This window comes from Hyaena hyaena, unplaced genomic scaffold (assembly GCF_003009895.1).
Source record: "Hyaena hyaena isolate Hyena2069 unplaced genomic scaffold, ASM300989v1 scaffold_372, whole genome shotgun sequence".
Lineage (NCBI taxonomy): Eukaryota > Metazoa > Chordata > Mammalia > Carnivora > Hyaenidae > Hyaena > Hyaena hyaena.
Window position 1 is genome coordinate 1586782 of NW_024081004.1, and position 25934 is coordinate 1612715.

General features: G+C 47.6%; 1 protein-coding gene across 3 annotated transcripts; it reads right to left on the minus strand.

Moving 5' to 3' along the window:
- Positions 1-2778: 2778 nt before the first annotated feature.
- On the minus strand, positions 2779-24661 carry GDNF (glial cell derived neurotrophic factor). 3 transcript variants are annotated; one of them, XM_039250514.1, is made up of 3 exons: positions 24609-24661; positions 22116-22292; positions 2779-3263 (listed from the first exon to the last, which is right to left on the minus strand). In XM_039250514.1, the coding sequence occupies exons 2-3, from the start codon at positions 22264-22266 to the stop codon at positions 2779-2781; spliced, it is 636 nt and encodes a 211-aa protein (XP_039106445.1). In that variant the 5' UTR covers positions 22267-22292; positions 24609-24661. The 3 variants fall into 3 exon arrangements, with proteins under 3 accessions (XP_039106445.1, XP_039106446.1, XP_039106444.1); XM_039250515.1 differs by lacking the exon at positions 24609-24661 and adding an exon at positions 23063-23086 and having other exon boundaries at positions 22194-22293; XM_039250513.1 differs by lacking the exon at positions 24609-24661 and adding an exon at positions 23063-23086 and having other exon boundaries at positions 22116-22293.
- Positions 24662-25934: the final 1273 nt, after the last annotated feature.

Genomic DNA, 25934 nt, shown 5'->3' on the forward strand with positions numbered 1-25934 from the left:
GGGCTGTGTGGTGGTGAAGGGGATGGCCTTCTAGCCAGGGGCCTGGCTGATAATAAGTGCATGGGACGACTGTGCATCCTAGCTGCGGTCCACCCGCATGAGCAAGTACAAAGGACAGGGAGCAATAGAAATGAGTTTTTATTTGTAAAAAGTTACAAAATGATATTGTACAAAAATAAAGTCTGTAGAGAACTTTGGTTGTATAACACAAACGACTGGGACAGATCAGAGAAGTTGGAACTTCCAAAGAAGTGCACTCCTTACCGAATCAGATGGTAATCGCAATGATATAGAAAAATCACAAACTTTACCCTTTTGTGGATTTGGAGTGATTTGTTTCAGTTAAAACTTGCTCGTGGTGTGTAGGTGATGCTGGGAACGAGCTGTCAGCATCCACGATATCCTAGGGTGCCTGCGGGCAGGGACTCTCCGTGGGAACTGGGATAGTGGGGAGTATGGAAAACCGAGCCTGACACCTGGGGACACTAGCCACCAAATCTGCCCGGATTCTCTGAATCAGAGGATGGATCCTGGGGCTGCATCAAATCGTGCCTCATGAATGACCAGGCGGCCAGGTCTGTCACGAGTTTTGAGCAGGCTGTTCTTCACAAGGTCTCGGCTCTGACCCTAGGAGAGGGTGGGAGGGAGGTCCTTTCCCTTTATTTCCAAGTCATGCAAGTGGAGCAGAAAGGACAGCGAAGGACAGAATGAGGGAGAACTTGGGTTTTCGGGGGCTTGGGAGAAGGGATATCTGGTAAATGCCATCTCTTGGTTACTTTGTAAAATTAACATGATTATTTGAGGGAGGCCAGTAGGTCATTTGATCGCTAAATCTGTCATACTCTGGGGCTAATCGCCACTCAGGTAGTGATCAATGATTTCCTTGATAAAAATTCCTTTTGTGACACATGCAACAAACGCTCATACAGGGCCAGGGCTGCCAGGCAAACACCTCCGGGACTCGTCTGAGACGCCGCTCCCGTCCTATGCCCCCAGCCCCCAGAGGCTTCCAGCACACAGGGCGTGCATGTTGTGGGCAGGAGACTTGGTGCGTGTATGTGGCTGGGCTGGACACGTGTTCCTCGTCCTCCCTTCTGAGCCACCTTCTTCTGACAGGGACGGCAACTGTTGCCCCACAAGGTCACGGCCAAGGGGCTTTTCGGTCAACCAGGTGGATGCCATTTCTGGAAGGCCGGCTTGCACTGGGCTTCAGCACGTCTCTTTAGAAGATGGTGGGTGGATGGGAGGATGGAGGAACAGTGCCTACGAGTCCGGGCAGGACCCTGGTTACCTGACAGGAGTTTTATTTTACTTTTAGGTCAACACTGAATCCAGGACTACCTACTAAAAGGACTTTAACTTTTCCTATATACGGTATGCGTATCACAGATAGATATATGTGGAAGGGAGTGACAGCTTACGTACAACAGGAAGGGGAGCGTGTGGTGTGTCTGCTCAGTGAGGGAGCAGTGACGAAATGAGGCCGGCGCGGAGGGCCTCTGCACGCTGCTCCTGGGAAGGGGGCCTGTCAGAAGTGCTCCTTCTGACACATTCCTTTTTCTCAAAAATAAAAACAGGGAAGATGCTGAAACTGGGGAGATTAATGAGGGCTTTTCTTAAAAAGGTAAAGTAAGTGATTTTTGCCTGGCGAAAAACTTATTAATACTTTGGAAAGCATGGACCCTTGTTCCCAATTTAAAATTTCCTTTGTCACCTTTCTTTGCATTTTGCGAGCACATATACTTTGGCACCTTTAAGAAGAAACTTTAATAAATAAGGGAAAAAAAAAGAGAAACTCATTAGTGAATGGTAATAAATAACAATAACTTAAATCTCAATAAATATCTTCTCTATATTTCTGTATCTGAAACAGATGCATTGCATCGAGTAGCTTCTCTGGTCACTGGTGACCACGCATGAACGGAGCTGGGGTGTATGTAACATCTGTCTCTCTGTAAACCGACAGGCCCAGCGGGTCTCCCTGCCCCGGTGCGGCAGGGGGGGCCTTCCCCACTCTGCTCTCCTGCAAGAATGCTGCCGAGAACCACAACTGGCTTCCTGTTTCCAAGGACATAAAGGAAATGGCTTCAGGTTTGGTTGGAGTCACGAGGACCGCCTTTCTGGTTCCTAGCCAGCTTCTTCCCACCCCATGCACCAGGTTCAAAATCAATCACCGACCCTTCACAAAAACACTGGCTGCAGTGAACCTCGGGCCTCAACTTCCCAATTCAAAGGCAACGATCTCTTGTGTCTTTGCTGCTGCTGCTGTTTCTCCTTCCTCCCCTGGGGTATGTCTCCGCCGAGTGACAGAAAAACAAACCTTTCTCGCTTTCAGCAGTGAAACCTTAATGACAAGGAGTGACACCAGGATCACCATTTCCCCAGGTGTCTCCAGACGTGTGAGAATAAACCACAGGAGATACACTGGTTTGGTTTCAAGTGCATCCGCAACTGTGCCCGTGACCGGTGGTGGTGGGCTGTATCAGATGAAGGGAAACGCCCCGCCAGGGACACCAGCCCTGAGCTTCTGGTGACGTCGGCTGCCGGCCGGAGAGGCCGGATGGCTGTTTTCTCTCCCGTCTATTTCTCTGTAGCTGGATCTCCCTCTACCAGGCTCCCCCAATGGCTGCCTTCCTCCTCCTCCTCCTTCTCTCTCCTCCTCCTCCTCCGTCTCCTTGGTCCTCATCTTCCGTTCTGGGCAAACATTTCCTGGGAACCTTGGTCCCTTTCTTTGCACTGTAGCAGGAATGCAATACACAGCGGTCTCTGGAGCCCGAGTCAGATACATCCACACCTTTTAGCGGAATGCTTTCTTAGAATATGGTAAACCAGGTTGTCATCTAGAAACGACAGGTCGTCATCATAGGCGATGGGTCTGCAACATGCCTGCCCTACTTTGTCACTCACCAGCCTTCTATTTTTGGATAAGTTTTTTAATATTTTGTCGTACATTGTCTCCGCTGCATCACAGGAGCCGCTGCAGTATCTAAAAATCAGTTCCTCCTTGGTTTCGTAGCCCAAACCCAGGTCGGTGACGTTTAAATGTATCGCAGTTAAGACACAACCCCGATTTCTGCCCCTCTGGCCTCGCCGACCTTTCCCTCTGGAATTCTCCGGGTTCGCGGCCGCTGCCTGCCGATTCCGCTCCCTTCTAGGTGGCACGGCCATTTGTTTCTCCGGTGACCTTTTCAGTCTTCTGATGGTGGCTTGAATAAAATCCATGACGTCGTCAAACTGATCAGGATAATCCTCTGGCATATTTGCTGTTCAACAAGGAAACAGAAAAGGCCACATGAGATGACAGTGATCCTTTCAAGCAGTCTGCTACATCAAAGTGCCTCCGAAAGTCAGCCAGGATGGGACCCACAGAGAAGCCACCAGCCAGTCAGGCTACGTGACCACTGTCCTCTCCTGACAACAGAGGCTAGAACGCACCCAAGGCTCCACGAAGGAAACGTATCCAATTAATAGGGGAGACTAGCACTGGAGGGTGACTCACTTCCTTGCAGAAAACACATCCTTAGCAGCGCATCTTTCATTTGAATAACATCTGCCGTGTGGAACAAGTCTGTATTGAGGTTGCTGGGAGCAGGCTGATCCTTGAAGGCCATTTTTCGTGGCTGCTAATATGAGCTAGAGTAGTGGCTCTCACATTTGGGCGTGGATGAGAAGGTGCGGGGACTCTTGCTGAAATGCAGATTACCGGCCCTACCCTGGGTGGAAGGCGTGGGAGGGGGCCAAAGAATCTCCATTTTTAGTTAGTTCTGATGTAGGTGACCCACAGACCATAGTTGGAGAAGCCCTGTCTTAGAGGGTGAGGATCGGGAAGGATCCTCCAACACTGCTACTTGCATCTGCAATACTGACTGCTCTTCCCTTGAACCCATCCCGACTCACACCTCTGCACGGCTGAGTGGAACCAGAACCATTTTGATAGAACAAATGAAAAGCTCATGGATTCAACTATATTATATGTTAAAACTTCCTTTAAAAACTTCCTGAGAAACAGGCTACTTATCACTGACAAAGAGACTACCGTTTCCTCAGACCAGCATGACTTAAAAAAAAAAAATACAGTAGGAGAGACTGGATGGCTCAGTCTGTTAGGCATCTGACTTTGGCTCTGGTCATGATCTCACAGTTTGTGAGTTCAAGCCCCGCACTGGACTTTGTGCTGACAGCTCAGAGCCTGGAGCCTGCTTCAGATTCTGTGTCTCCCTCCCTCTCTCTGCACCTCCCCTGCTCACACTCTGTCTGTCTCTCTCAAAAATAAATAAATTTTTTAAAAATTTAAAAAATACAGTAATACCGTAAGAAGACATTTAAACGTATCATCATTCAGTGAGATGAGATGCTGGTTGTGGAGAGAGGCAGCCTGACCCCGGGGTGGGGCTCAGCCTCTGCGGCCCTGCCCACGGCCTTTGGATGCACACAGGACAAGAGATTTGCTCTTTAGGGAGATCACATGGAGGAATGGGGAGGCAATGCTTCTCAGATATCGGAGACCTTTGGGTAAAAGCATGAATTCCCAATTCCTTAGTATTTTCTGCTGTTGTAGCATTTGCTTTGGCTGAGCAGGTTAGAGAAGATGAGCTACTGGAACAATTAAATGCATTTCTAAAAGAAGAAAGCCATTCAGACCCCTGGTGATGAAAGGTCCTAGAGCTTTTATGCTCCCTCCATATCAATTCTAGGTCATTGAGCCTGTTTAAGGTTATACATGGCTTTGAAAAATATACCTCAAAATAGTCGTTCACAAGAGTGAACGTGTTTTGCCAAGACCATGGTAAAGCACACAAGGTTACGTTGTGCTAACTCATGGCACACTTCTTCATGAACTGATTGTTAAAACAAATATCAGGTATCCTATTGTATAAACAAAATCCAGCAAAGGCAACTTAACTACGTCTATCTATTGATTGTTTGGTCAACTGAGAGATCTATATTGATAGATACTGATCTATTGAGGTTATATTATATATGTATATGTATATATATTCTAGGATACATAATAATGAAGAGAGTGGAGATGGTGTGGAATCCCCAGAACACCTCATTGTCTGACATCTAAAATTTGGCTTTAGATGTTTTTGCCAAAACATCTAAATGTAACGCCTTCATGCCAGCCTTAGCCTTCAGTCTATTTTCCATTCAGCAGCCAGAGTGATGGTCCTAAAACTGTTAATGCAGGTCATGTCCCTCTCTGTTCCAAACTCTCCAGCGGCTCCCCATTTCTCGTGGAGTAAAAGCCAAAGTCCGCACTGGCCTAAGGCCCTATCTGACCTGGCCACCCCTTCTCCTCCAGCCTTTGTTATGTCTGACCTTATCTTCTACTTCTCTTTTCCTTTTTGCCGCTCCTCCAGCTTCCCTGGCCGCCATCCCGTTCCTCACACGCAGGGTTTCTCAATTTTAGCCCTACTGACATTTTGGGAAAGATCATTCTTTGCTATGGGAGGCTGTCCTCCTGTGTTGTAAGTACTGAGCAGTATTCCCGGCCTCTACCCAGGAGGTGCCAGTAGTAACCCCGCACCCTTCCCTACACATCGCCTAATGTCCCGGGGGAGAACCATCGTGGGCTGAGAACCACAGATCAGACACAAGCAGGAGCTCAGGGCCTCTCTGCTGGCTCTTCCCTCTCTGCGTGTACCACTGCTTCTGCACAGCACCCACTGGCTGATTCCCACATCCCCTTCAAATCTCTGCTCAAATGTCATCACCACCAAGTCCTAGCTGACCTCCCTGTTTAAAATGCAATCTGTCCCCAAGCCCAAATTCAGACCCTCCCACCTTGCTCCCCCCACCACCATACCAACACACTGTAGGACTTATTTCTTATGTTTTTTTAAAATGTATTGTCTGTTTCCTCTGATAGAAAGTCAAGTCCAGGAGGCAGGGGCCTTTGCTTGGTTTGTTCACCAATGAATTCCAAGTGCTTAAAATAGGATCTAGGCCCTCCATACTTTTTGAATGAATTAGAGCACTTTAAAGCATAGAAGAAGGAGTCCTTAATTTTTCAAGGGGACACTTGGACTTCAGCTGAGAATGACACCATTATGAAATAAAAGGCTCCAAAGGAAACAGACACTGTCACACAGGAAGCCGTGATGATGCCCCGAGTGGCAGCATCATTTTCCACCTGAGAGGTAAATATCCACCTGCAAGCCGACTTTCCTTTCCAGATTCCTGAAGCCCTCAAGTGCTATCTCTCAATGTCCACCTCATCCTGAGTCTGGGAAACGGCTCATGCTCCGTGGGAGGGACACCTTCTCAAGATGTCTGGTGTGGAAGGGTATACTCTTGAGTTTGCCACTTCCTCTGAACCACTTTCTAACTGGACTTCCTTAGGAAGTTTTCTCTTCTTAAAACACAAAAGCCTTGAAATCATCCTGGTTTAAAGAAATGAGCTACTTATTTTGAAAAAGGAGCTGCTTATGCTATTTGTGATTTTTTTCAATAATAAGCTGTGAAGAAGAAATTAGATTTAGTTGTGCTCAGTTTCAAAAAACCATGCTTGTACAGGAATCTGAACTTCTAAAATTGATATATTAGGGGTGATTAATCAAAGTACAAAAAAGTCTTCATGTTCCCCCAAAGACTCTCTGTTTTACAAAAGGACTCACATGAGGGTGCCCCTTCCCAACCCCAGGCTCCATTCAAGAATTCCTGAATGGGTCAGTAACTTAAGAACTGGGGGAACACAGAAAGTTAAAATCACTTAGGAATCAACTGAAGGTTAATCAAAAATGAGGATGAAACATTACTAAAATTTTAACCTAAACTCATGGGAAAACATTTGAGTTGTAAAAGTTCACTTTACACTGCTTTAGAGACTTATTAATTTATGCAACAATAAATTACATAATTTTATATTACTGGAGTTATAATAACAATTTGAATCAGTATATATAATGTTCTTATTTATTGCCTGATACTTTCAAAGTTCCCCGAAAACCTTTTCTGTCCTTTTTACGACATTTTGACTGCATGGCTTTGTCCACGGGTTTTGCTTGCCAGATAAAATGCAGAGTACCTAGTTAAATGTGAATTTCAGATAAATAGCAGATAAATTTTTAGGATAAGCAGTCCTAAATAATGTTTGCGACATACTTTGTGATGAGAACACTTAGTCCGTTGATTTGAAATTCCATCTGGCTTTTTCAGGGTGATGTGTGTAGCAGTGCGAATGTACCAATCACCCATTGTTTTGGACGATGTGGTGAGTAGATCATTGATCCTGAATTAAAAGGCTTCCAGGAACATGGGAAGTAGTCAATGAATGTTCAATGTTACACCAAAGGGTGTATAGCTAATAAGAATTTGTCATTTGATGGAAAAATCTCCCTCATACCTTCAATATTTATTGAAGCCCCAGGTTCATGCCAGAGGCAATTCTTATCAAATTGAAGGTTTCCCCCCACTTCTCTTTTTTCTTTCTTGAAAAATAGAGCAAAAAATAAATATTTATTCTGCAAGTCTTACATGGATATGAATTTTAGAAACCAGAAAAGAGTAACATTATATTTTCCAAACCACAGAGCAAATAGGCCTGTCTCTTCCAACTAAATTACTCATTCCAGGCCTGTTGATGCTGACTGAGTTCACTTATAGAGGGCACCTTCATTTATCAACACTAGGCATTTTGGAGGTCTAAGGAGCCATACGCCTCACTGCGCCCATCCTCAGAAATTCTGCAGAGCCTCGAACACGGCCCCGGCAGACCCACAGCTGCCTGTATCTTCCAAGAATTCATGGAGCTGAGGGGAAAGAGAGGGGCTGGGTTTTGGATTAGTTCCCTAGATTGAAACTTAATGGCATATCACTTCCTCCATCCTATAAAGGCCTTGGCAGAATGTCCGCTATACAAATAGCCCTTGTTAGTATTAACTTTGATAGTAAAGTACTTGCAAACCACAAAAGAGGAGCGTCATTTTTTTAAAAACTAGGTCAAACACTTGCTCATTTCCCAGACACACTTGGAGGATGTATCTGGGAAAAACACGTCCATCTAAAAGCTAACGTCTTTGAAAAATCAAGATGTTCAAATGCACTTAAGCGATCCTTTAATATGTAGCCACATATTCTGGCATTATTCTCTTTAAAATACTTTAACTTTGATGTGGCCTTTGTATAAACAGTGTTGTATTTAAACAAATGAGACCTTGTACTGGGACATAATTCTGGGAATAAACCATTCACAGCGAGACTTTGCCTCCCCAGATTATGGGGAAAATATAGTAAAGTCACCTCAGGAACAAAGGTCTGGGATATTGTCTGTTTTTTTAAAGGCAATTGAGGTTTTACAGAAACAACAGTGAGGCCTCAGAATACTCCTTGTGATAGCCTAACTAAAAAGTACAGAATTCAAAATAGTATCTTAGATGAGTAGGCATTGAATGGACAAAGCAATGTCCTAAATGTTAGATTTCTCTTAAAAACACTACGGGTTATTAACTATATTTTAATCAAAGAGGTCATTTTATATTCCTGTCAGGTTGTCCCCCCTCCACCCCCTCCCCAGGGGTCTAAACCAGCCTTCATTCAGCCTGTCTTGAACCCATGGGCCCCAAAGGGAGGCAGCATGAAGTTGTCTATGAAGCAGTGAGGAGAAAAGGCCTCACCCAGAGTAGGAGTGGGCTCTGAGGACGGAGGGAAGGTCTCTGAGGCTCTGAGAGTTCCCAGCTAAAGGGGGCTGGAACCTAGAAACCACAGTACTTCCTCTTAGAGGAACTGTCTTCCAGGCCAAGTAAGCCTCAGGGATGCGGGGGCCCCAACTAGTTCTCGCTCTGGGGAGGACCAGCTTCCGTACGTCGCTGTAAAGCATCCGGCACCTATGGGCTAGAAGGCCAAGGCCACACAGGTCCAAAGGGGCGAGCTGCTGCTTTGGCCAAGGACACACAGATGGGGGGATGCATCTGGACCCAGTGCCTGAATGGCTTTACTCCGGGTGGTGCCCTGTTCCAGTGTGAGGCCATGCAAAGCCAAAGCTGGGGCTGTGGAGTGCTGGACAGCCTGTCCTCACACGTGAGCCTCCCCTGAAAGACTGTCCACAGATGGGACGCAAGGGGAAAAAACCCTGGGGGTGGGAGGATTTAACCTGATAGTCTTTACCTGCCTGTACCCCTGGTAAAGTATGGACTGCTCTGCAGACCAAGCGTGTGTACGTAAAACAGAAGTTCCACCTATCCGCACACGTGTATACATACATCCCTGTGTGTACGCACATGCACACGCATGTTTATATGAAAAGAATCAGTCTGGTTGATTAACTTCTCAAGAAAATTCCCAACTAATGTCATTCTTTAGAATACATTATTTTTACTTGTCTTTAAAAAATTTTTTTAAATATTTATTCATTTTTGAGAGAAAGAGAGAGAGCAAGCAAGAGCCTGCAAAGCGGAGTAGGGGCCGAGAGAGAGGGAAGAGAGAGGACCCAAGCAGGCTCCACACTGTCAGGACAGAGCCCCATGTGGGGCTCGAACTCACGAACTGTGAGATCATGACCTGAGCCAAAGTCGGACGCTTAACCAACTTAGTCACCCAGGCGTCCCTATTTTTACTTTTCAATAAGAAACAAACCTGATTTTCGTCACTAATACTGAAATATTATAAGAACTACATGGTGAAATCTTACCTTTAAAATTCCTCACATTACAAAATTTCATCATTCTGCATTTAAAGAACAACTTCCTTGATGCATTTAAAAAATCTTACCGATATAAAGGTGGGATAGAGCCTACTTTCACACAACGTTAACTTTAAGGCCAACAACATCTCTGCAAGGTTAAAGCAGGGATTGCATATTATCTGACTTTATAGATCAGGAAACTGAAGCTCAGAGAAGAGGACAAAAAAAAAAAAAAAAGCCCACATGCCTCATAAATGTGGACTCAGTTTAGTTTTAAAGTGCAAGGTATGCTGATTTCACCTGTACACATTTACCAAATTCAGATCGGGAAGGGAGAAACGGACTTTGGTAGGAAAATCCAGTATGAACTGAGTTACATGAAGATGAAGGAGATTCTAAAGTTCGGCGGCCCTGGGCCACAGAACATAGTAGGCTGTCCCTGAAGAGGGAAAAGCCATGCCTTTCAGGGACATCTCCCACGCCTTGGTTCTTGCATATCACTCCAAGGCAGATCTGGCAATTCCCCAGTGAAAACCGGAAAACCAGCAGCCAAGGGCGGTGGCATGGCAGATTCAGACAGAGAGGCCCCATCTCCGGAAGCTTCTCAAACTCACTCTGGCACCAAATGAGGAGGCTCTCGCTTCAGAGCTAGAGAGAACAGAGCCTGGAATTCCAGTCTGGGGTCAGTCCCTGACCAGCCTCTGACCTTGAACTAGTCGTTTAGCCCTCCTGAGGTTAATGAGAACTTCTCTGTCCACCCTTTCCCCAGGTGCTAAAACCTGAGATGAGGAATTCGTTTTCGGTCAACCCTGTCAGGGAGAAGCCCCCCTCTGGCTGATGCCTCCAGACCACTCTGCTCAGGGCCCCACAAAACCTTGTGGGAGGTATTTTACAAGACCAGTGCTCTCACCCCTGAGCTGTGGGGCCTTTTCCTTCCACGGAAGGTATTTTAGGTTCTAGTTCTCAACCTTCAGCTTACCTCTTGCCTAAAGAGGCAAACTGCCTCCTCTCGTGGGAGGCATCCTTACACCTCAGTCTCTATCTGTAAAAGTAGGGATGGAGGCGATGACCTCTGAGAGGACACAGTTCACCAGTATGCCATCACCCTTCTGTCTCCATCACCTGACAGTCAAACAGTAATCTTGCCGTTTTCTTAAAATCTCATTTTTATCCATTTCTGTTTTCGCTGCTTCAAGTGCATTTGGGTCCTACCCGGCTGATGATTCCAAGGCTAGAATTGCCCACGGTGACTGCTACCAAATGCATCATGGACCCAGCTTGTCTTAGAAGCTGTTGAGTGTTGTTCTTATCTGCCCCTCAGTGACCTCTGAAATGTGTGTGTGGTGTTAGTCCACGAGAATGTTCCAGTGCTCTGGAAAGTTCTACAGAGTTTTGTCATCTACTATTTATAAGTGTTACTTTTATTCACTTATTTGAATTAATTAAAAATAAAAAGTCTACAGGTCACGAAGCACCAGAATGCTGATGCATCTCACAGTGTGGAACGACCACCCGTGCTTTCCTATACAGGGCAAGCATTCACCCGGTGTGAGCCAGGCCATTCTCGTCATTGGCTACTCTTGGGTTACCTTCAAGAGGGGTCTGGGGCAGCTCTTTCCCTAAGAATAATCAGCACTTGAGGCAACTTACTAAGTCGTTGTGACTACTGCCAGAGCTACCAGTGCATTCTCTCCGTGACCCGTGGTTTGTTGACAAGAGAGCATGACGTGGGTTTATTTGAAAAGTATTTGTGTTATAAAAACACCAGTGTTTTGTTGTTTAAAAAAAGCATTTCTGGACCCTCTCAAAGCAGAAGAAAAAGACCAACTAGAATGCAAACCATATCAGAATAAAGGAAAAGGAGACTTGGGTACACTTTTAAAAGCCGCTTTGCTCATCAAAAAGCCATTTGATTTACTGTCTCCACCTACTTTGACCAGCATTGCACACAAGTATTAGTTATACTATCTTGAATTTTTATCTTACAACTTAACTAAGAAAACTTGTCCTGAGTGTAATGGAAATTATTCCATGAATACAAATAGCCAAAAAACCTCACTCAGGAGGAGACAGACAGTATATTCATTTTGCTATTCAGATTCTGATTGCCCTGTTCTGATTTCCACCTATGTGGTCCACCCTTTTATTATAGTTATGTTAATAATTTTACAGTAATACAGCATGGCTCCACTGGGGGGAAAATGTCCATTCTCCTGCTTTTAAGTCACAAACACACCCCACAGGGTGTCCGTTTGTTAACTAATCCATGAACACCTGGTGTGAGCTAAAAGCACTCCATAGTCAGCAGTAAACGCCCCACGCTAGCAAGCACACACCACGAGCTCGGCTATTGCCTTTATAAAAAATTTATGGGGAAGGGTGAGAAAGTGACCCAGTAAAATTAAGCACACAAAAAGCCAACTGAAAAAATAGTCCCTTATGGTGTTAAACAGAGGCAGGGTGGTTTTTGAGGGGAAACTCAAGAGGAACCTGGAAGCAAAGGAACCTTGACTTCTTCCTTCCCACAAAGCCATGCCTGAAGCCACGCGCAGCAGAAAATTCTGGGGTTCTGTGTCCTACTTCCCTCAGCCCTCCCCAGGGGTCGACTGAGCAATGGGTAAGAGGAATATGCTGAGGGTCTGCGGGACTTGGACAAGAAGAGGAGGGACAAAGAGATGATGAGAGGAAGATAAAGGGGGTAAAAGAAAAGTATTCTCAATCATTTGAGCCAGTTTGATAGATTCCTGTAGTCAGATGTGAGGAGAGACTTTCTACCCCTGCAGTGAAGGAATTTACTGGTATCTCTAAGACTTCATGAAATCAGCTATACGTAGCACTCCACAATGATTGCATTTACAAAATGCCAACACCTGACTTTTCCTGACATGGCCAGAGGGGTTATGTAGGAGTGTCTGAGGCTGGTGACACTCCTACATAAGTACGTGAATGACGTGGCGGTGTGTGGTCACAAGAGTGAGTGCCGGGCTCAGGCTGCCCTTGTCCAGAGTCTGGCTGACTTGCTTAACCCTGTGGAGTCCCAATTTCCCCTTAAAATGGGGACAGTAACACCTTTAGCACCATGGAACAGACTTTTCTGCTCAGTGCCTGGAAGCATTTAACGAATGGGGTCTACAGTCCGTATGGTTGCCTGTGATACTTCTTCAGCAACACCTGCACAGGGGGCAGCAGTGTGACGATCAACTCTGCCGGTCTGCACAAAGCCAGGTTAGCCCAAAGGAGATGCAGACACTGCCCCTTGTTAGTCTAGTCTAGTGTGTTCCACAGAGGAGAGGGCCTGGCAGAGCAGTCTGAGGTCTGGGTGTGGAAGAAGCAGCCCCTGTGGTGCTGCCGCTTCTGTGCACCCCAGAAATGCCCAAAAATTAACCACACAAACAGCCCACAAACGGTATTTTTGTGTCCACTATGGGTATGGGTCTGTCTTCAAACTGAGGCACGTGTCCCACTGAGGCACGCTAAAACCTCCTCCAGTGCTTACGGACAGTTTAAGAGAATCAGTTTCTGCATGTGCTGCATCCTGAAATCGACCTACAAAGGCTCCTGCCGTGGGTTCTCTTTTCCCACATCCCCTCTCATGTCCCCTCTCACGATCAGCCTTCCGGCTCAGCGAGAGCGGGGCACTTCCTGCCCATCTCACTCGGTTCACTGGGAGGCCCCGTCCAGGGGATGAAAGCTGCAGGTGCCGTGTGAGGACAGTTCAGGCACGCGTGGCTCCTTGGGGCTCACTGGTATCAGTGGCTCCTGACGTGAGAACACATCGTCACAAACTTAGTATTCCCGGGACATTTACTCGAATGGCATAACATGGAAGCAATCACATAAATCCAAATGGAAGGGCAGTCTGCAAGGACAGCGGGCAAGACGTCAGATCTTTTCAAAACTGTCAATGTCACGGTAAAAAAAAAAAAAAAAAGAAAGAAAAGAAAGGCTTGGGAGCTATTCTAAGGGAGAATAAAGAAATACGATAATCAAATGCAATCTGTGATCCTTGATTAAGGAAAACAAACTGTAAAGGACATTATTGTCACAGCTGGGGAAATCTGAATATAGCAGTATTATTAAACTTCCTGGGACTGATAACTGAACTGTGGTTATATAAGGTAATGTCCTCGTGCTTAGAAGGTACACGCTGAACTATTTGATATTATGTTTGTAACTAATTCTCAAGGAAAAAAAAACAAGCAAAATGCTAAGAGGTCAGTCTTGGTGAAGGATACATGGGTGTTCACTGTACTGTGAACTATATGTACTGTGAAGTCCCATATGAGTAAACCAAGACACTCTGAAGCGTGTGTTTCCATGTTTCATTCTGGCCAGGCACTCACGTCAAGTCTCTGTGCTTTATCTGTCTGTCCATCCACCCATCCGTCTACTCATCACCTAATTAGGATCCAGAAGGGTGATGGCTGTCAGGGATATATATTAACATGTGTCTTTAAACTGAAAGAGAAGTCATATCTTTTCTGACCAAAAAATCAGTTAATCTGGGCTGATTAGTTTGATGATTTTCCATGCACTGAATAAACTAAATTTGCAGCTCTAAGATTTCGCCAAACCCCTGGAAATCATATCTGGTACAACTATTAAGCTTGTGACTAAAAAATTATAGATATCACCTCGGAACTGAGCAATAGTTTTTCAACATTCTTTCTGCAGGTTTACAAACAAAAAAGTTTGAAGACTTTTAAAACCATGTCTTTCCAGGGGGCACCTGGGTGGCTCAGTCGGTTCAACATCCAATTCTTGATTTTGGCTCAGGTCATGATCTCGCAGTTGGTGAGTTCGAGCCCCATGTTGGGCTCCACGCTGAAAGAGTGGAGCCTGCCTGGGGTTTTCTGCCTCTCTTTCTTTTTCTCTCTTTCAAGATTAATACATAATTTTTTTTTTTTTTAAAAATGGCTTTCCACCTCCATGACCTTATTAAAGTCATGCCAAAATGGGTTTAGTCTCTACTGAGCTAACTGGTCGATTCCCAGTAGTGACCCAAGCTTGGCCTGTGCAGATCCACTCCTGTTCCCACCACGGCAATCACTCTGGATTGGTGCAGTCACCCATGGCTTCCCACATAAATGTCCCCTTTCCCTGGGCAAAACAGGAGTGATCTGAGAATGAGTGCCTCCCAGAAGGCCTCCCAAATGCTGCCAGCCTACCAAACATTCGGGCAGACCTCACTTTGTCCCAAATCTTCAGGAGCTTGCTCTTACTGCAACAAACATCAGTGATATAGAAGTACGTACAGAAATTCACGTATCCCTCCTTAAAAGCTTCTGGTCTGGGCTTCAAAGTAGCTATTAATACTATGAGCCGAGGCCGGCTGCTACCCAAATGGAAATTAAAAAAAAAAAAAAAGAAAAAAGAAAAAGGCTTAAACATAATTTAATATTCCTTGCTTCTATTAGCTGGCTCTTTTGATTTTCTTGAAAATCTGTGTTTCAGGGTTAGTGAATGTATTTTTAGCAAGCCATTGTTTGTGTTTTCTCAATCTACTAATACGGGAACACAGTCTGTGTTAAGCTAAGAAATACTGGCTTTGAGACCAGAAGTCTGAGGTCTGAATTCTGGTTTCAGTACTTAGTAGATTTGTGACACTGAGCAGCTCTCTGGGTCTCATTTCTTATTCTGTAAAATGGGGATAAAAGTATCTCCTCCTTTCCAGTAGAGCTCAAACTTACTCAATTTTAGCATAAGATACAAAACTTACTCATTAAAAACGGAGTTGACTACGTGGATAGCTAAAACGGAGTTGACTACGTGGATAGCTAAAAGGCAGTATGACACTAGCTTTATTATTCAGCTTTTAGTTGTAGTTATTCACTTAGTTGAGGATCAGTAAACTTTGTCTATACCTAGAAACTTTTTACAAACAAGGGCGCAATACTTCCAAATGGAAAATATGCCTCTGCCACAGACTCCACTCAGGAGCAGCCTGTGGACCTGAGTCAGTTCTGCAGCAAAAAGCTTTGCAGCAGAATCCCCCTTGCAGCCACCTGCCTACTTGGGAGGCTCCACTGGTCCCCTGCTGCCATCAGAAACAGCAAACCCCTAGGGCGCCTAGGTGGCTCGGTCCATTAAGCATAGGATTCTTGGTTTAAGCGTAGGTCATGATCTCACGGTTTGTGGGTCTGAGGCCCATGTCAGGCTCTATGCTGTCAGTGTCAAGTCTGCTTGGGATTCTCACTCTCTCCCTCTCTCCTGCCCCTCCCCTGCTCGTATTCTCTCCCCACCCCTCAAATAAATAAATAAACTTAAAAAAAAAAAAAAAACCCTTCTTGTCCAGGATTTTACAGCATCTCATAATCTGGGTATCACCTACGGAGATATCCTAAATTTCACACCACTTCCCGCCACCTGTTCTCAGCACTTGGCGACCGGTCTGGCCTCCTCCGTGTATTCACCACCTGCCCCTTCCCCATATCACAGTCATAAATTTGTCCATGCTTCTCCCAAGTCTGGAATGTGTCTTTTTCCCTTTCCCTTCCCTTCCTAATACCCATCTTTCAAGTATAAGCTCAGATCCTCGCTCTTCCCTGAATCCTTTCCTGCTATGATCTCTAAATCCCAGTGACCTCATTGCTAGGAATTCTTACCATGACCTCAGCTAATGTAAACCCCTTGGTAGACATATCTGTCTGTCTGACTGATAATCCGCCCACCCACCCATCTGCCTATCCATTGTGTACAACTAGATCATAAGCTGTTTAAGTTCACAATTTTGTCTTTTTGATGCCATACAGCACCTAACACACGAAAGATATTTAATACTTGCTTCTTGATTGAGCTCAAGTGACTTATTAAATACATGTTTTAATTGAATGAAGGTCCTATGGGCCATTAAGTGCTAAATAAAATAGAGATGAAAGGGATGTTAGGAAGGGAAAAGCCCTTTTATTTTTATATCAGTGAAAGTAGAATCTTTCGAGCATAATTCTTAGGCTGTTGGATCAGCCAAAGGTCCTAGGATTGGCCAATCCAAATGAAGCCTGAAATAGGTTTCATTAAACAGCAACAGTTTGCTATAGGTCTCAAGATGGGGGCCAGAGTGAGATATTGGTCTCAGATCTAAAGTGAGGAATCCATGCTTCCTTAAAAGGGTCTGACATGCAATTTATTGATTTCAAGAGCCTTGTCCCAAGGGGCAGGGCCCCTTTCCAGCTTGGGAAGTTAATTTATTATAGTACCGCTCATTCATACAGCCAATAAGGCAAGAAAAAGGAATAGGCAGATGCTGCTCATTTATTCCACATTCTATATCCCATAACATTAGATTTGAAAGCTTAATATTTAACTGGCTTCTGAAGCTTCCTTTGCTGGATAACAATGGGCTGAACATTTACTAAAGTTCACTGAAAGAGTTTTGCTAGGTTGCTGAAACAAATCAAATTAAGCATTTTCAAATTAAATATCCAACAGGGATCACTTAAAACAAAAACACTCAATACAGGTAGCCGCCAAACCACAGCGCCACCCCCACTCCGCCCCCATCATTTACTCAAGGGTCTGCCTGCCTTCTCGCCAGCAGGGGAAGAGGGTCTCCCTAACAAGCCCATGGGAAACTGGTGGGAAAAATTTCACAGGACCTACACGGGCTCAGAAAGTGAGGAAGGGAAGGAGGTGTGAAACCCAGGAGGAGCCAGGGGTCCTGTCCCGGGGGGGCAGAATCCCAGGCAAGTTTAGCCTGACTAGTGCTGACAAAATGATGACTTTGGTGACCAAAATAGCCTGCCTGCAAGGCTTGCATTTCTTTCACTGTCCATACTATGTTGTGCTGCTTGAAATTCCACCATTTAGAGCAACATCTTGGCAGAGGCTGAAATGAAAGGGGGAGGTGGGGGAAAAGGCACTCACTGGGCTGTTGGAAAGAAGATAGTGACTAACAACTGCAATACTTACTTATGGGGCATGGATTTCACAGAGCATTACTTCATTTAACCCTCATAGCAACTCCCTGAGATAGTTTTGATACTGTCCCCATTTTCCAGATGAGGAAACAGAGGTTTAAAAGTAATAGCTGGTTATGTGCCCAGGCTGGGGTCCAAACCCTAGTCTGATCTGACTGTGTGAAGCGCAACTCTTGCCTATTGAAACTCCCTGATTTCTTGCTCTATGCCCTCTTTCTGCAGATTATGGGACTGGCACCCAAGAAGAGGCTCTAGCCTAATAATATTGAGAATTATATTTTAGTTATATTATGGCTTACTCTTAGGTTTGCATGGGCCCACCCAGGCACTGGATAGCTTGATTTATAACATTGTTTCCGTAGGAAATTGTGTCACTTGCTACCAAAGTGGTAAAATATAATCCCATCATATTACCATAAATTGTGCATTACCTAAAATTATAATTTAACAAATGCTCACTCTTTCTTCTAGATGGCTTCTTGTCACACAAAAATTCCACCATCCTAGCCCAAGGCAGTTCATGTTTAGTTTAGTTTACAATACTGCTTGAGTGTACCACACTGTACATCTACTAGGATAGTATGTGCCGTGAAGGCAAAGGCGTTCGTCTATTATGTGCACCAGGGATTTCCCAGCACCTAGGACAGTGCCTATGGACAGGCAAATGTAGGCGCACATTAACAATTTGTTGAACAAACAAATGCTTTTGGCTCGCAAATTTTATTTTATTTTTTATTTTTTTAATGTTTATTTTATTTTTGAGAGAGAGATACAGCATGGGCAGGGAGGGGCAGAGAGAGAGAGGGAGACAAAGAATCTGAAGCAGGCTCCAGGCTCTGAGCTGTCAGCACAGAGCCTGACACGGCGCTCGAACCCAAAAACTGTAAGATCATGACCTGAGCTGAAGTCGGATGCTCAACCGACTGAGCCACTCAGCCGCCTTTTGATTGCAAATTTTAAAACACATGCACTTTCTGCTTTTGCTTGTGAAACACACTTAGAGCTGTCATATACAGCCGAGATCTGGCATACGACGATGATTAATGAACCTTTAATACATTCAGACAGCCTTATGCAACAGGGTTTTAGACACTCGTTGAAGACCTTCCTCCCTAGGTAGCAAAACTGAAAACTCTGCATCTCAGTGGTTTGGGGAAACTGGTCCCAGTGTCTGCAGACTGCCTCCCACCGTGGCAGAACTCTGGCCCTCTGGACACGCTGCCTTACCCTGAGGACCACAAGGGGTTAACTTTCAGCTCTACAATGCAGACCTCTGCTAATTTCACCTTTTGTTTCACCTTCTAGGTTCCTCACGCCCGCTCTAATCACATTTTGAAAAAGATACTGACAGAAAACAAAACAAAAGAACAAAGATAGCTAAAGGGACAAATCTTGGATGCCCCAAAGGGAAAACTGCAAGTCCTTGAGTTTAGACAAGTTCATAGTTGCTACAGGAGGCAACTACAGCCCATTTACTTGATAGCCAACCTGTAGGCAAGCAAGTGAACAGGTAGTTCACCCTGTGATGATGCTAGGAATAGAATTCTGGCCGTTCTGTTTACGTTGGGAACAGCAGAACACATACAACCTCAGGAGTGAGTGCGTGCAGTCTAGCCCCCTTGGCACAGGGTGGCTGTTAAGGTGGCATGAAATAGCCTTTGCTCAATCACTGAGCCCCAAGCATTTGAAAAGAAGAGGGAGAGGGACTATTTTCGAATGAAACAAGTGACTTAATGTTTTCTACAGAAGCCTTAACCAGTTGCACGGTGTACAGTGCAAGATATAAATGTCAGCACTGTGACAGGGGCGTGTTGACACCGGCTGAGCGTTCAAAGTCTGCACACTGTCATTATTCTGCCTTCCCTGCACTGACAGCTTGCTACCGAATTGAACATACCTGGAAAGATGTCAACTTGGCTTACAATGCAGCTCAGTTTCTCTTTGGGAATGTTTCCGTTTCAAGTGTCCTCTAGGATCTATTGGGTCTTGCCATGGATAAAACAGAATTGGGTGTGTTCTGCCGGTTCAAATGTAGATAGAGTAGTAGGAATTCTGTCCATTGATGACTTAGCATCGGTTTTGGAAAAGGGAAGTAATGTCCCTTCTCCCACCAGTCCTCTGCACACCCCCACCCTGCCCTAATCAGTAGATTTAATGCTACCCTGCTTGCTTTGTTGCTGGTTGTATCTGCAGATACACAGATTTTCTTAGGGTTTTATCAAATCATAGTGATTCAACCCTGACTGCACAATAGTTACTTGGGGGACATCTAAACTTCCAAATGCCCAAGCCACACCCAAACCAATTAAATCAGAATCTTTCATGGTGAGACCCAGCATTAGTGTGCCATTAAAGATCCCCAGGCGATTAAAGTGAGCAGCGGTTTCTCCTTCTGAGTCTTCCCAGGGGACAGTTAGGGACAAAATCTCATAGCCACTGGTGTTTTTGAGTGGAAAGCACCCCCTCTCCCCACCTGCCCACCTTACTGCATGGTTGTAAACTGTTCACTGAGGTCTAAAGTAAGTAAGTAACTTGTCCAAAGTCAGAAGTAGTTGAAAGCAGAGCCAGGACCAAGAGCCAGCATTAAATCAGCTGAGGTAGACAGGATTCTAATATGCTAATTAAATTTCCATGAACTAATCAGCTTCATAATCAGGCGCAGTCATACTTCTCCTGAATATCCTGGCTGGGGAACTATTATCTAACACTGTGTTCCTGTTCCTTTGGCCTAGGCTGTTTGAATGAATGACAACCCACTTACTCAGCTCTCATGGGTACTATTCTGAAGACAGTGGCACTAAGGGGCATTTTAAATTAAATTTCTATTGGATAAAGATTTATATACAGTAAGGTGGAAATTCATGGTTGAAACCAAAGCCTTTAAAAATAGGTTTATGCAGGGGCGCCTGGGTGGCTCAGTCGGTTGAGTGTCCGACTTCAGCTCAGTCATGATCTCATGGTTCGTGGGTTCGAGCCTCGCATCGGGCTCTGTGCTGACAGCTAGCTCAGAGCCTGGAGCTTGTTTCAGATTCTGTGCCTCCCTCTCTCTCTGATCCTCCCCTGCTCATGCTGTCTCTATCTCTCTCTCAAAAATAAATAAAATATTTAAAAAAAATAGGTTTATGCAGGAGCGCCTGAGTGGTTCAGTTGATCAAGCATCTGACTCTTGGTTTCCGCTCAGGTCATGATCTCACAGTTTGTGGGATTGAGCCCGGAGTCTGGCGCTGGGCTGACAATGCAGAGCCTGCTTCGGATTCTCTCTCTCTTCCTCCCTCTCTCTACCTCTCCCTCACTTGAGCTCTCTCTTTCAAAAATAAATTTTAGAAAAAAGATCAGTTTATACCACTAACTGACAGAAACTCTTAGAACAGTTACTTTCATTTGAAGGGATCAACCATGTTCTTTTCCTAACCCTAAGTCACTCTTGAAGTCTTAATTTGCCTTTAAAAATGCACCTTTTCCCCTTTCTTGGGACTTCTGGAAGAAGATGCTTTTATTGTTGTAATTAAGCATAAAATGAGCACATCACATTTCTTGCACTGTTTTTAGCTAAAGGCCACTAGGTTTGGGGGACTCTTAGCATACAGCTGACTTCTGCTGTGCATATGACTTCAGTTTGTTTTCAGTGCAAAATAGCTAGAGGGAGTAGCCAGGGTAACATCCTGGCTAGGCTCACCATTGCTATATTTTGGGGTTGTGCCAAATTTTCTCCTGCTACTGCTGTTACATACTTTCCCAATAACCTCTAACTTGTAATGTATGCACATACCTTGCTTTAAGCAACAGATAAAGTTTTGAAGAGCAGAGGGTAAATTATATCGAATCATAGTTGACACACCCTAATAGAGTGCTATCTAAAACATTGTTGAGGGGGAAATCACATACATTTATTTATTTATTTATTTATTTATTATTTATATGGTCTTTTCTTAAGAGTTAATACTGTCAGGTGTGGACTGAACTACAGCTTCTTTCCCTAGTCCTAGCTAGCACTCTTACTGTTCAGTCTTTCTAGAACCGGAACTTTTCTTAACAGATTTGACACTGCCCAGATGCTTGCTCTGGAAATCAAGGCCCTTCTGTGTTTTCTCTGACTCTGGCTTGGCTTTGGAAAACCTCAGCCTCTTCCCTTGCAAGGGCAGTTCCTTAGGATGGAAATGCAATTGTTTTCCAGAATTCAGCACAGCCAGGCACACCCAAACAGATAAAGGGCTTTGGAAGAAAGAAAAAGAAGGAAAAAAAAGGGGGGGTGGGTACTGTGTATATATGAGGACGCTGAGAAAAGGGGACGGCTGCATGCTTTTCCTGTGGTGGTGGTAGTGGTGGTGGCGAAAATATCTTTTCGTCGCAACGCTAAAAGGACAGCATAAGCATCTGATACCCCCTGCGCTGTAAGGACTAGGCGGCGGGGCCTTTGGGCAGCCACCGGCAACCTCGCCCTGGGAGGGGGCTTCCGCGCGGGCGTGGGGGGCGGTACAGCAGTCCCCGCCAACTTGGGGTGCGTGCGGGCGGCGGGCAGGGGTGCGGGGGGGGGACCGCCGGCGGCCCCCCCGCGGGGAGGGAACGGTTCTTACAGTCACTGCTCAGCGCGAAGGGCGCGCGGCGGCGGCCGAGGGAGCGGTCTTCGGCGGGCACCTCGGGAGGCCTCTTACCGGCGGGCAGCGGGAAGGCGGACGCGGTGTGGAGCAGCACCAGGCAGACAGCCACGACATCCCATAACTTCATCTTAGAGTCCCGTCCGGCGGCGGCACCTGCGCGGGCGGGGAAGAGGACCGGCGAGCGCGCGTTAGGCCGGGGCGCCCCGGACGCGGCACCCCCGCGGGCCTGGTGCCCCCCTCCACCCTCGTCACCGCCCTCCTCCCCGACGGCTGCAGCCCCGCGGCTCCTGGACGTCCCGTGCCCTCCTTCCAAAGCCCGTCTTCGTCCCAGGCGCGGCAGGCTCTCAGCCTCCAATTTACCACTGCCCTTCTCTTCTGCTACCGGATCCCTGGGGTCCGACTTCCCAGCGGGGCCGCTGCCCCTGCTCGTACCAGCGCGACGACAGCACGATACCTGGCCAGCACGACGAAACCAGTCCTGGCGCCCCCACCTCCCCATTCCCGGGGGACGGCGAGGCAGCGGTCACACTGCATCCTCAGCCCTTCCGGGCAGCTCCCTTAGGTCCAGGGAACAAGCTTTCGACCCAAGCACAGGGCCAGCTTTGCATTTTAGGAATAAAATCAAGGTCGCTGTGCCTGGGGTCCTGAGCCTGCTCTCAGCTGGCTGCGGAAGGCTTGGTGCAACCACTCACTCCACCCCAGCGATTCATTCCTCCCACTTATTTATAGAAGGATTTTGTTGCTGAAGAAGAAGTTAGTAGGGACTTGGGGACTTTGGACCTGAACGGAAATACCTGCGCTGTTACTTCCCAAAGCATCAACTCGGTTTAAATTATTACTTCCATCTTCTAAGGTTATGAACATTAAATAACGTATGAAAGACCTAGAGGAGCCTAAAGCAAGAGCTCAATAAGTGCTCCAGCATTGCTGTTAGGTAGGGGTTGCATTTGTCTCGAGAATTGTAATCCTTCGTGATATACCCTCCCACGCTCTGTCTTATTTTAGCAGTTTTGCGAGATTCTGGCCCCAAATCCCTTCACCTCCCAGAGGAGCCTCGAGCTCCCCATGCCCCTGTCACGGTCACTCCAAGACGATTGTACCCCGCCTATGACTCTGCGGAGGCGCGCGGGCTCCCCAAGGCCTAGCCCACGAAAGGGTGCGGAGCTGGGGCTCAGTTCTTCTCAGGGACGGGGTTCCGTTTGGCTTCTCAGTCCCCAACAACGGAGACAGGCGGACTAGCCAATCGCAGTCGGGGGCGGGCGAGAAAAAGGCACTGTCAACTCGGGGCCATGCCCCAGCCGATAAGGAGGTGGAGGAGACCCAGGCACCTCGGGGTGCGAGGTTACTTAGTGACTTCCCAATGCCAGGGTTCCAGTTTCCAAGGGAATTCTCGAGTGGAAACTACGAGATTCATGCAACTGATTATCCCCTCTCCCCCAGATACGATTCTAAGGAAACTCTCCTTGACCTTTTCCCATGGGGGAGAGTAAGCGTTTCCAGGTAAAGGCAAAAACTTCGGCCTTCCACACGTCTATACGTTCCCAGGCTTATCCGCCTCCCTCCCAGCAGCCCTACCTCCCCCCACCCCCATCTCCACCCAGAACTCCCGCCCAGATTGCCTTGCAGGCCACCCGGGGAAGCGTTTAATTCGGCCTCCACCTCCCACCGCTGCGGAGACGAATGCATTTTCCATCCCTCGAGAGTCTGCTCGCTAAGCAGCTGTGGGGCTCGGGGTGTTTGCAGGGGCTGGGAACTCCGGGCAACCTGTGGCTCCGGGCACCTCATGCCGCGCTGGCTGGTTTACAAACCCGCGGGGGGGGGGGGGGGGGGGAAGCAAAGGCTCTGGGTTCTGGCGCAGGGGCCCAGACAGCACTGCACCCACGCCGTGCAAAAGGAGCGCACAGGAGAGGAAGGGGGGGGGGGGAGAGCCGAGGCTTCCCGCCCCCTCGCCCCGGTGCCAGCTCCAGGGTGCGTGCGAAATGGCTGGCGGCCCTGAGGCGCAGGGAGCCGCGGGGTTAATGCGCCATTCCAAATCGAGGTGCCCGCCAGCAGGAAGAGACGGAGGCACCAGATTTCCCTTCCGCATTAAGAGGGTTTTTCCTTTTTTTTCCTGTTTGGCCGACAGAGAGCTTTTTAAATTGGATGTGGAGATCCCCAATTATAAGTGTGGAGAAGTTGGCAAAAGAGGAAACAGTGGAAAAGTCGCCGCTTCGCCAGAGGAGGCTCCCGGCTCCCGTTCCCGCCCGCGGCCGGGGGCGGCGCAGGCCCGGAAAGCGCTCTCCCACCTCCCCTGCGACGGGGAGGCGCGTCCTTCCCTCGCAGCCTCGGCCGGGCGGGCCCTACTCCGAGCGGCTCTTTAGTTCCCCGTATCTGCTGGACGAAGGGAAAGGTGGGCGTTTGCGGCCTGAGCACACGCGGTGCTCTACTTAGGACGCTTTTCTTAGAGCCCATCTGGGACCCCCAACTCACCCCTCCCACCTCGCCGCTTCCCCGTTTGTCTTCTTTTAGCTTTCTCAAAGCACAGCTGCGGGACGTGTTTCCGCTGCAACCAGCAGCCTTTGCTGCGCGCGCGAATATTGCTCAACGCGCTGCCCGGTGCGGTAACCACGCTTTCCTCCCGAAGTCCGCTCCGCCAGGTGCCCCCGCACGCATTTTTGTACCCACAGGCCGCCTCCCCGCTGCGCCCGGCCAACGCGCCCCGCAGGGAAAGGGCGCGGCGCGGGCGCGCGCACCAGGTGGCCCCAGGCCCGTGGCGGAAAGGGTGCCTGCAGAGCCGCAGTGCCCGCAGAAGCCGCCGCTCGCGGTGGGGCGCTTCTGGGTTCCCAGCACCAGGGGGCACCAGAAACCATCCGAGTCCTGTAGCGCCCACGCCAATGAGAGGCTGCGGCACATTAAGTATAAAATCGGCGAACAAGCACCCCCGTCCCTCCCTCATTCCCCCCAATTCCAGATTACCCCCGAAAATTCCGGACGTGTTCACCAGCAGGCCTGCTCTTCAGGCTCCTCCCCTCCATCCTCTCTCCAGTTTTCTCCTTCCCACCTCACCTGAGCTGGTTTCTCAGTAACCTTTTAGAATCCCCCCTCCCCCAATTCCCCCGCGTCACCGTGACACTTCCCCGGGGGCGAGTGCCCCCGCCTCCAGTGCCCCCGCACCTTCCTCTGTCTGGCAGGCTGGGAGGTTTGTTTGGACTCCGGGAGAGAAAGGGAGGCGGGGTGGTGGGGGGCGTGCTGTAACTCCGAGGTTTCTTTTTGGGGTCGGGACAGAAGTTGCTGAAAGATGTATTGCTTTTTTCTTAAGTGTGCCTCGTGCCCCAGCCTGACGGAGGACTCATTCCCCCCGAACTGTTGGGCCCAAGACCAAGGGGGGAAAGACGGACGTGTTCTGCGTGCAGTCTGGGGAGAGGTCTCCCTGTAAGGGGTCCGAGGCCGTAATCCAGGTCCGAGGGGCAGCCGAAGCCCTTTCCATAGTGGGTTGGGGACGCTGCGGGTTCCCTGGACACCTGACACTTGCTGAAAAGGCGACCCTGTCCCCAGCCCCGCCAAAGCGAAGGTGTGGCTAAACAGGGCGCGAGACTTGGTCCCCGCCGGGCGGAAGCCGAGCGGCTCCCACTTTGAGGGCTTTGCAAGGAGAGGTGCGTGCGTGAAGTTGGAAGCTGCATCTCTTCCTTGGAATACTTTAAGTGTACATTCAAAATACTCGACTGTGCAAGAGTCGAGTACGCTCTAGCACACCCGCGGCAGGGGCCGGAAGAGTTGTGTTTGTCCCCGCCAATGAGCAAAAATGTTGGGAGCAGG

Bases quoted from the DNA above. Each gene is read 5' to 3' on its own strand.
- GDNF (XM_039250513.1), bottom strand. From the start codon at position 23,086: ATGCAACCCCTACCTAACAGCAAT. The intron at 22,294-23,062 runs GCTGGAGCACTT...CCCGCCCGCGCA, and splicing joins AACCCCTACCTAACAGCAAT to GGTGCCGCCGCCGGACGGGA. The intron at 3,264-22,115 runs GTAAGAACCGTT...CTTGTTGAACAG, and splicing joins CTTCGCGCTGAGCAGTGACT to CAAATATGCCAGAGGATTAT.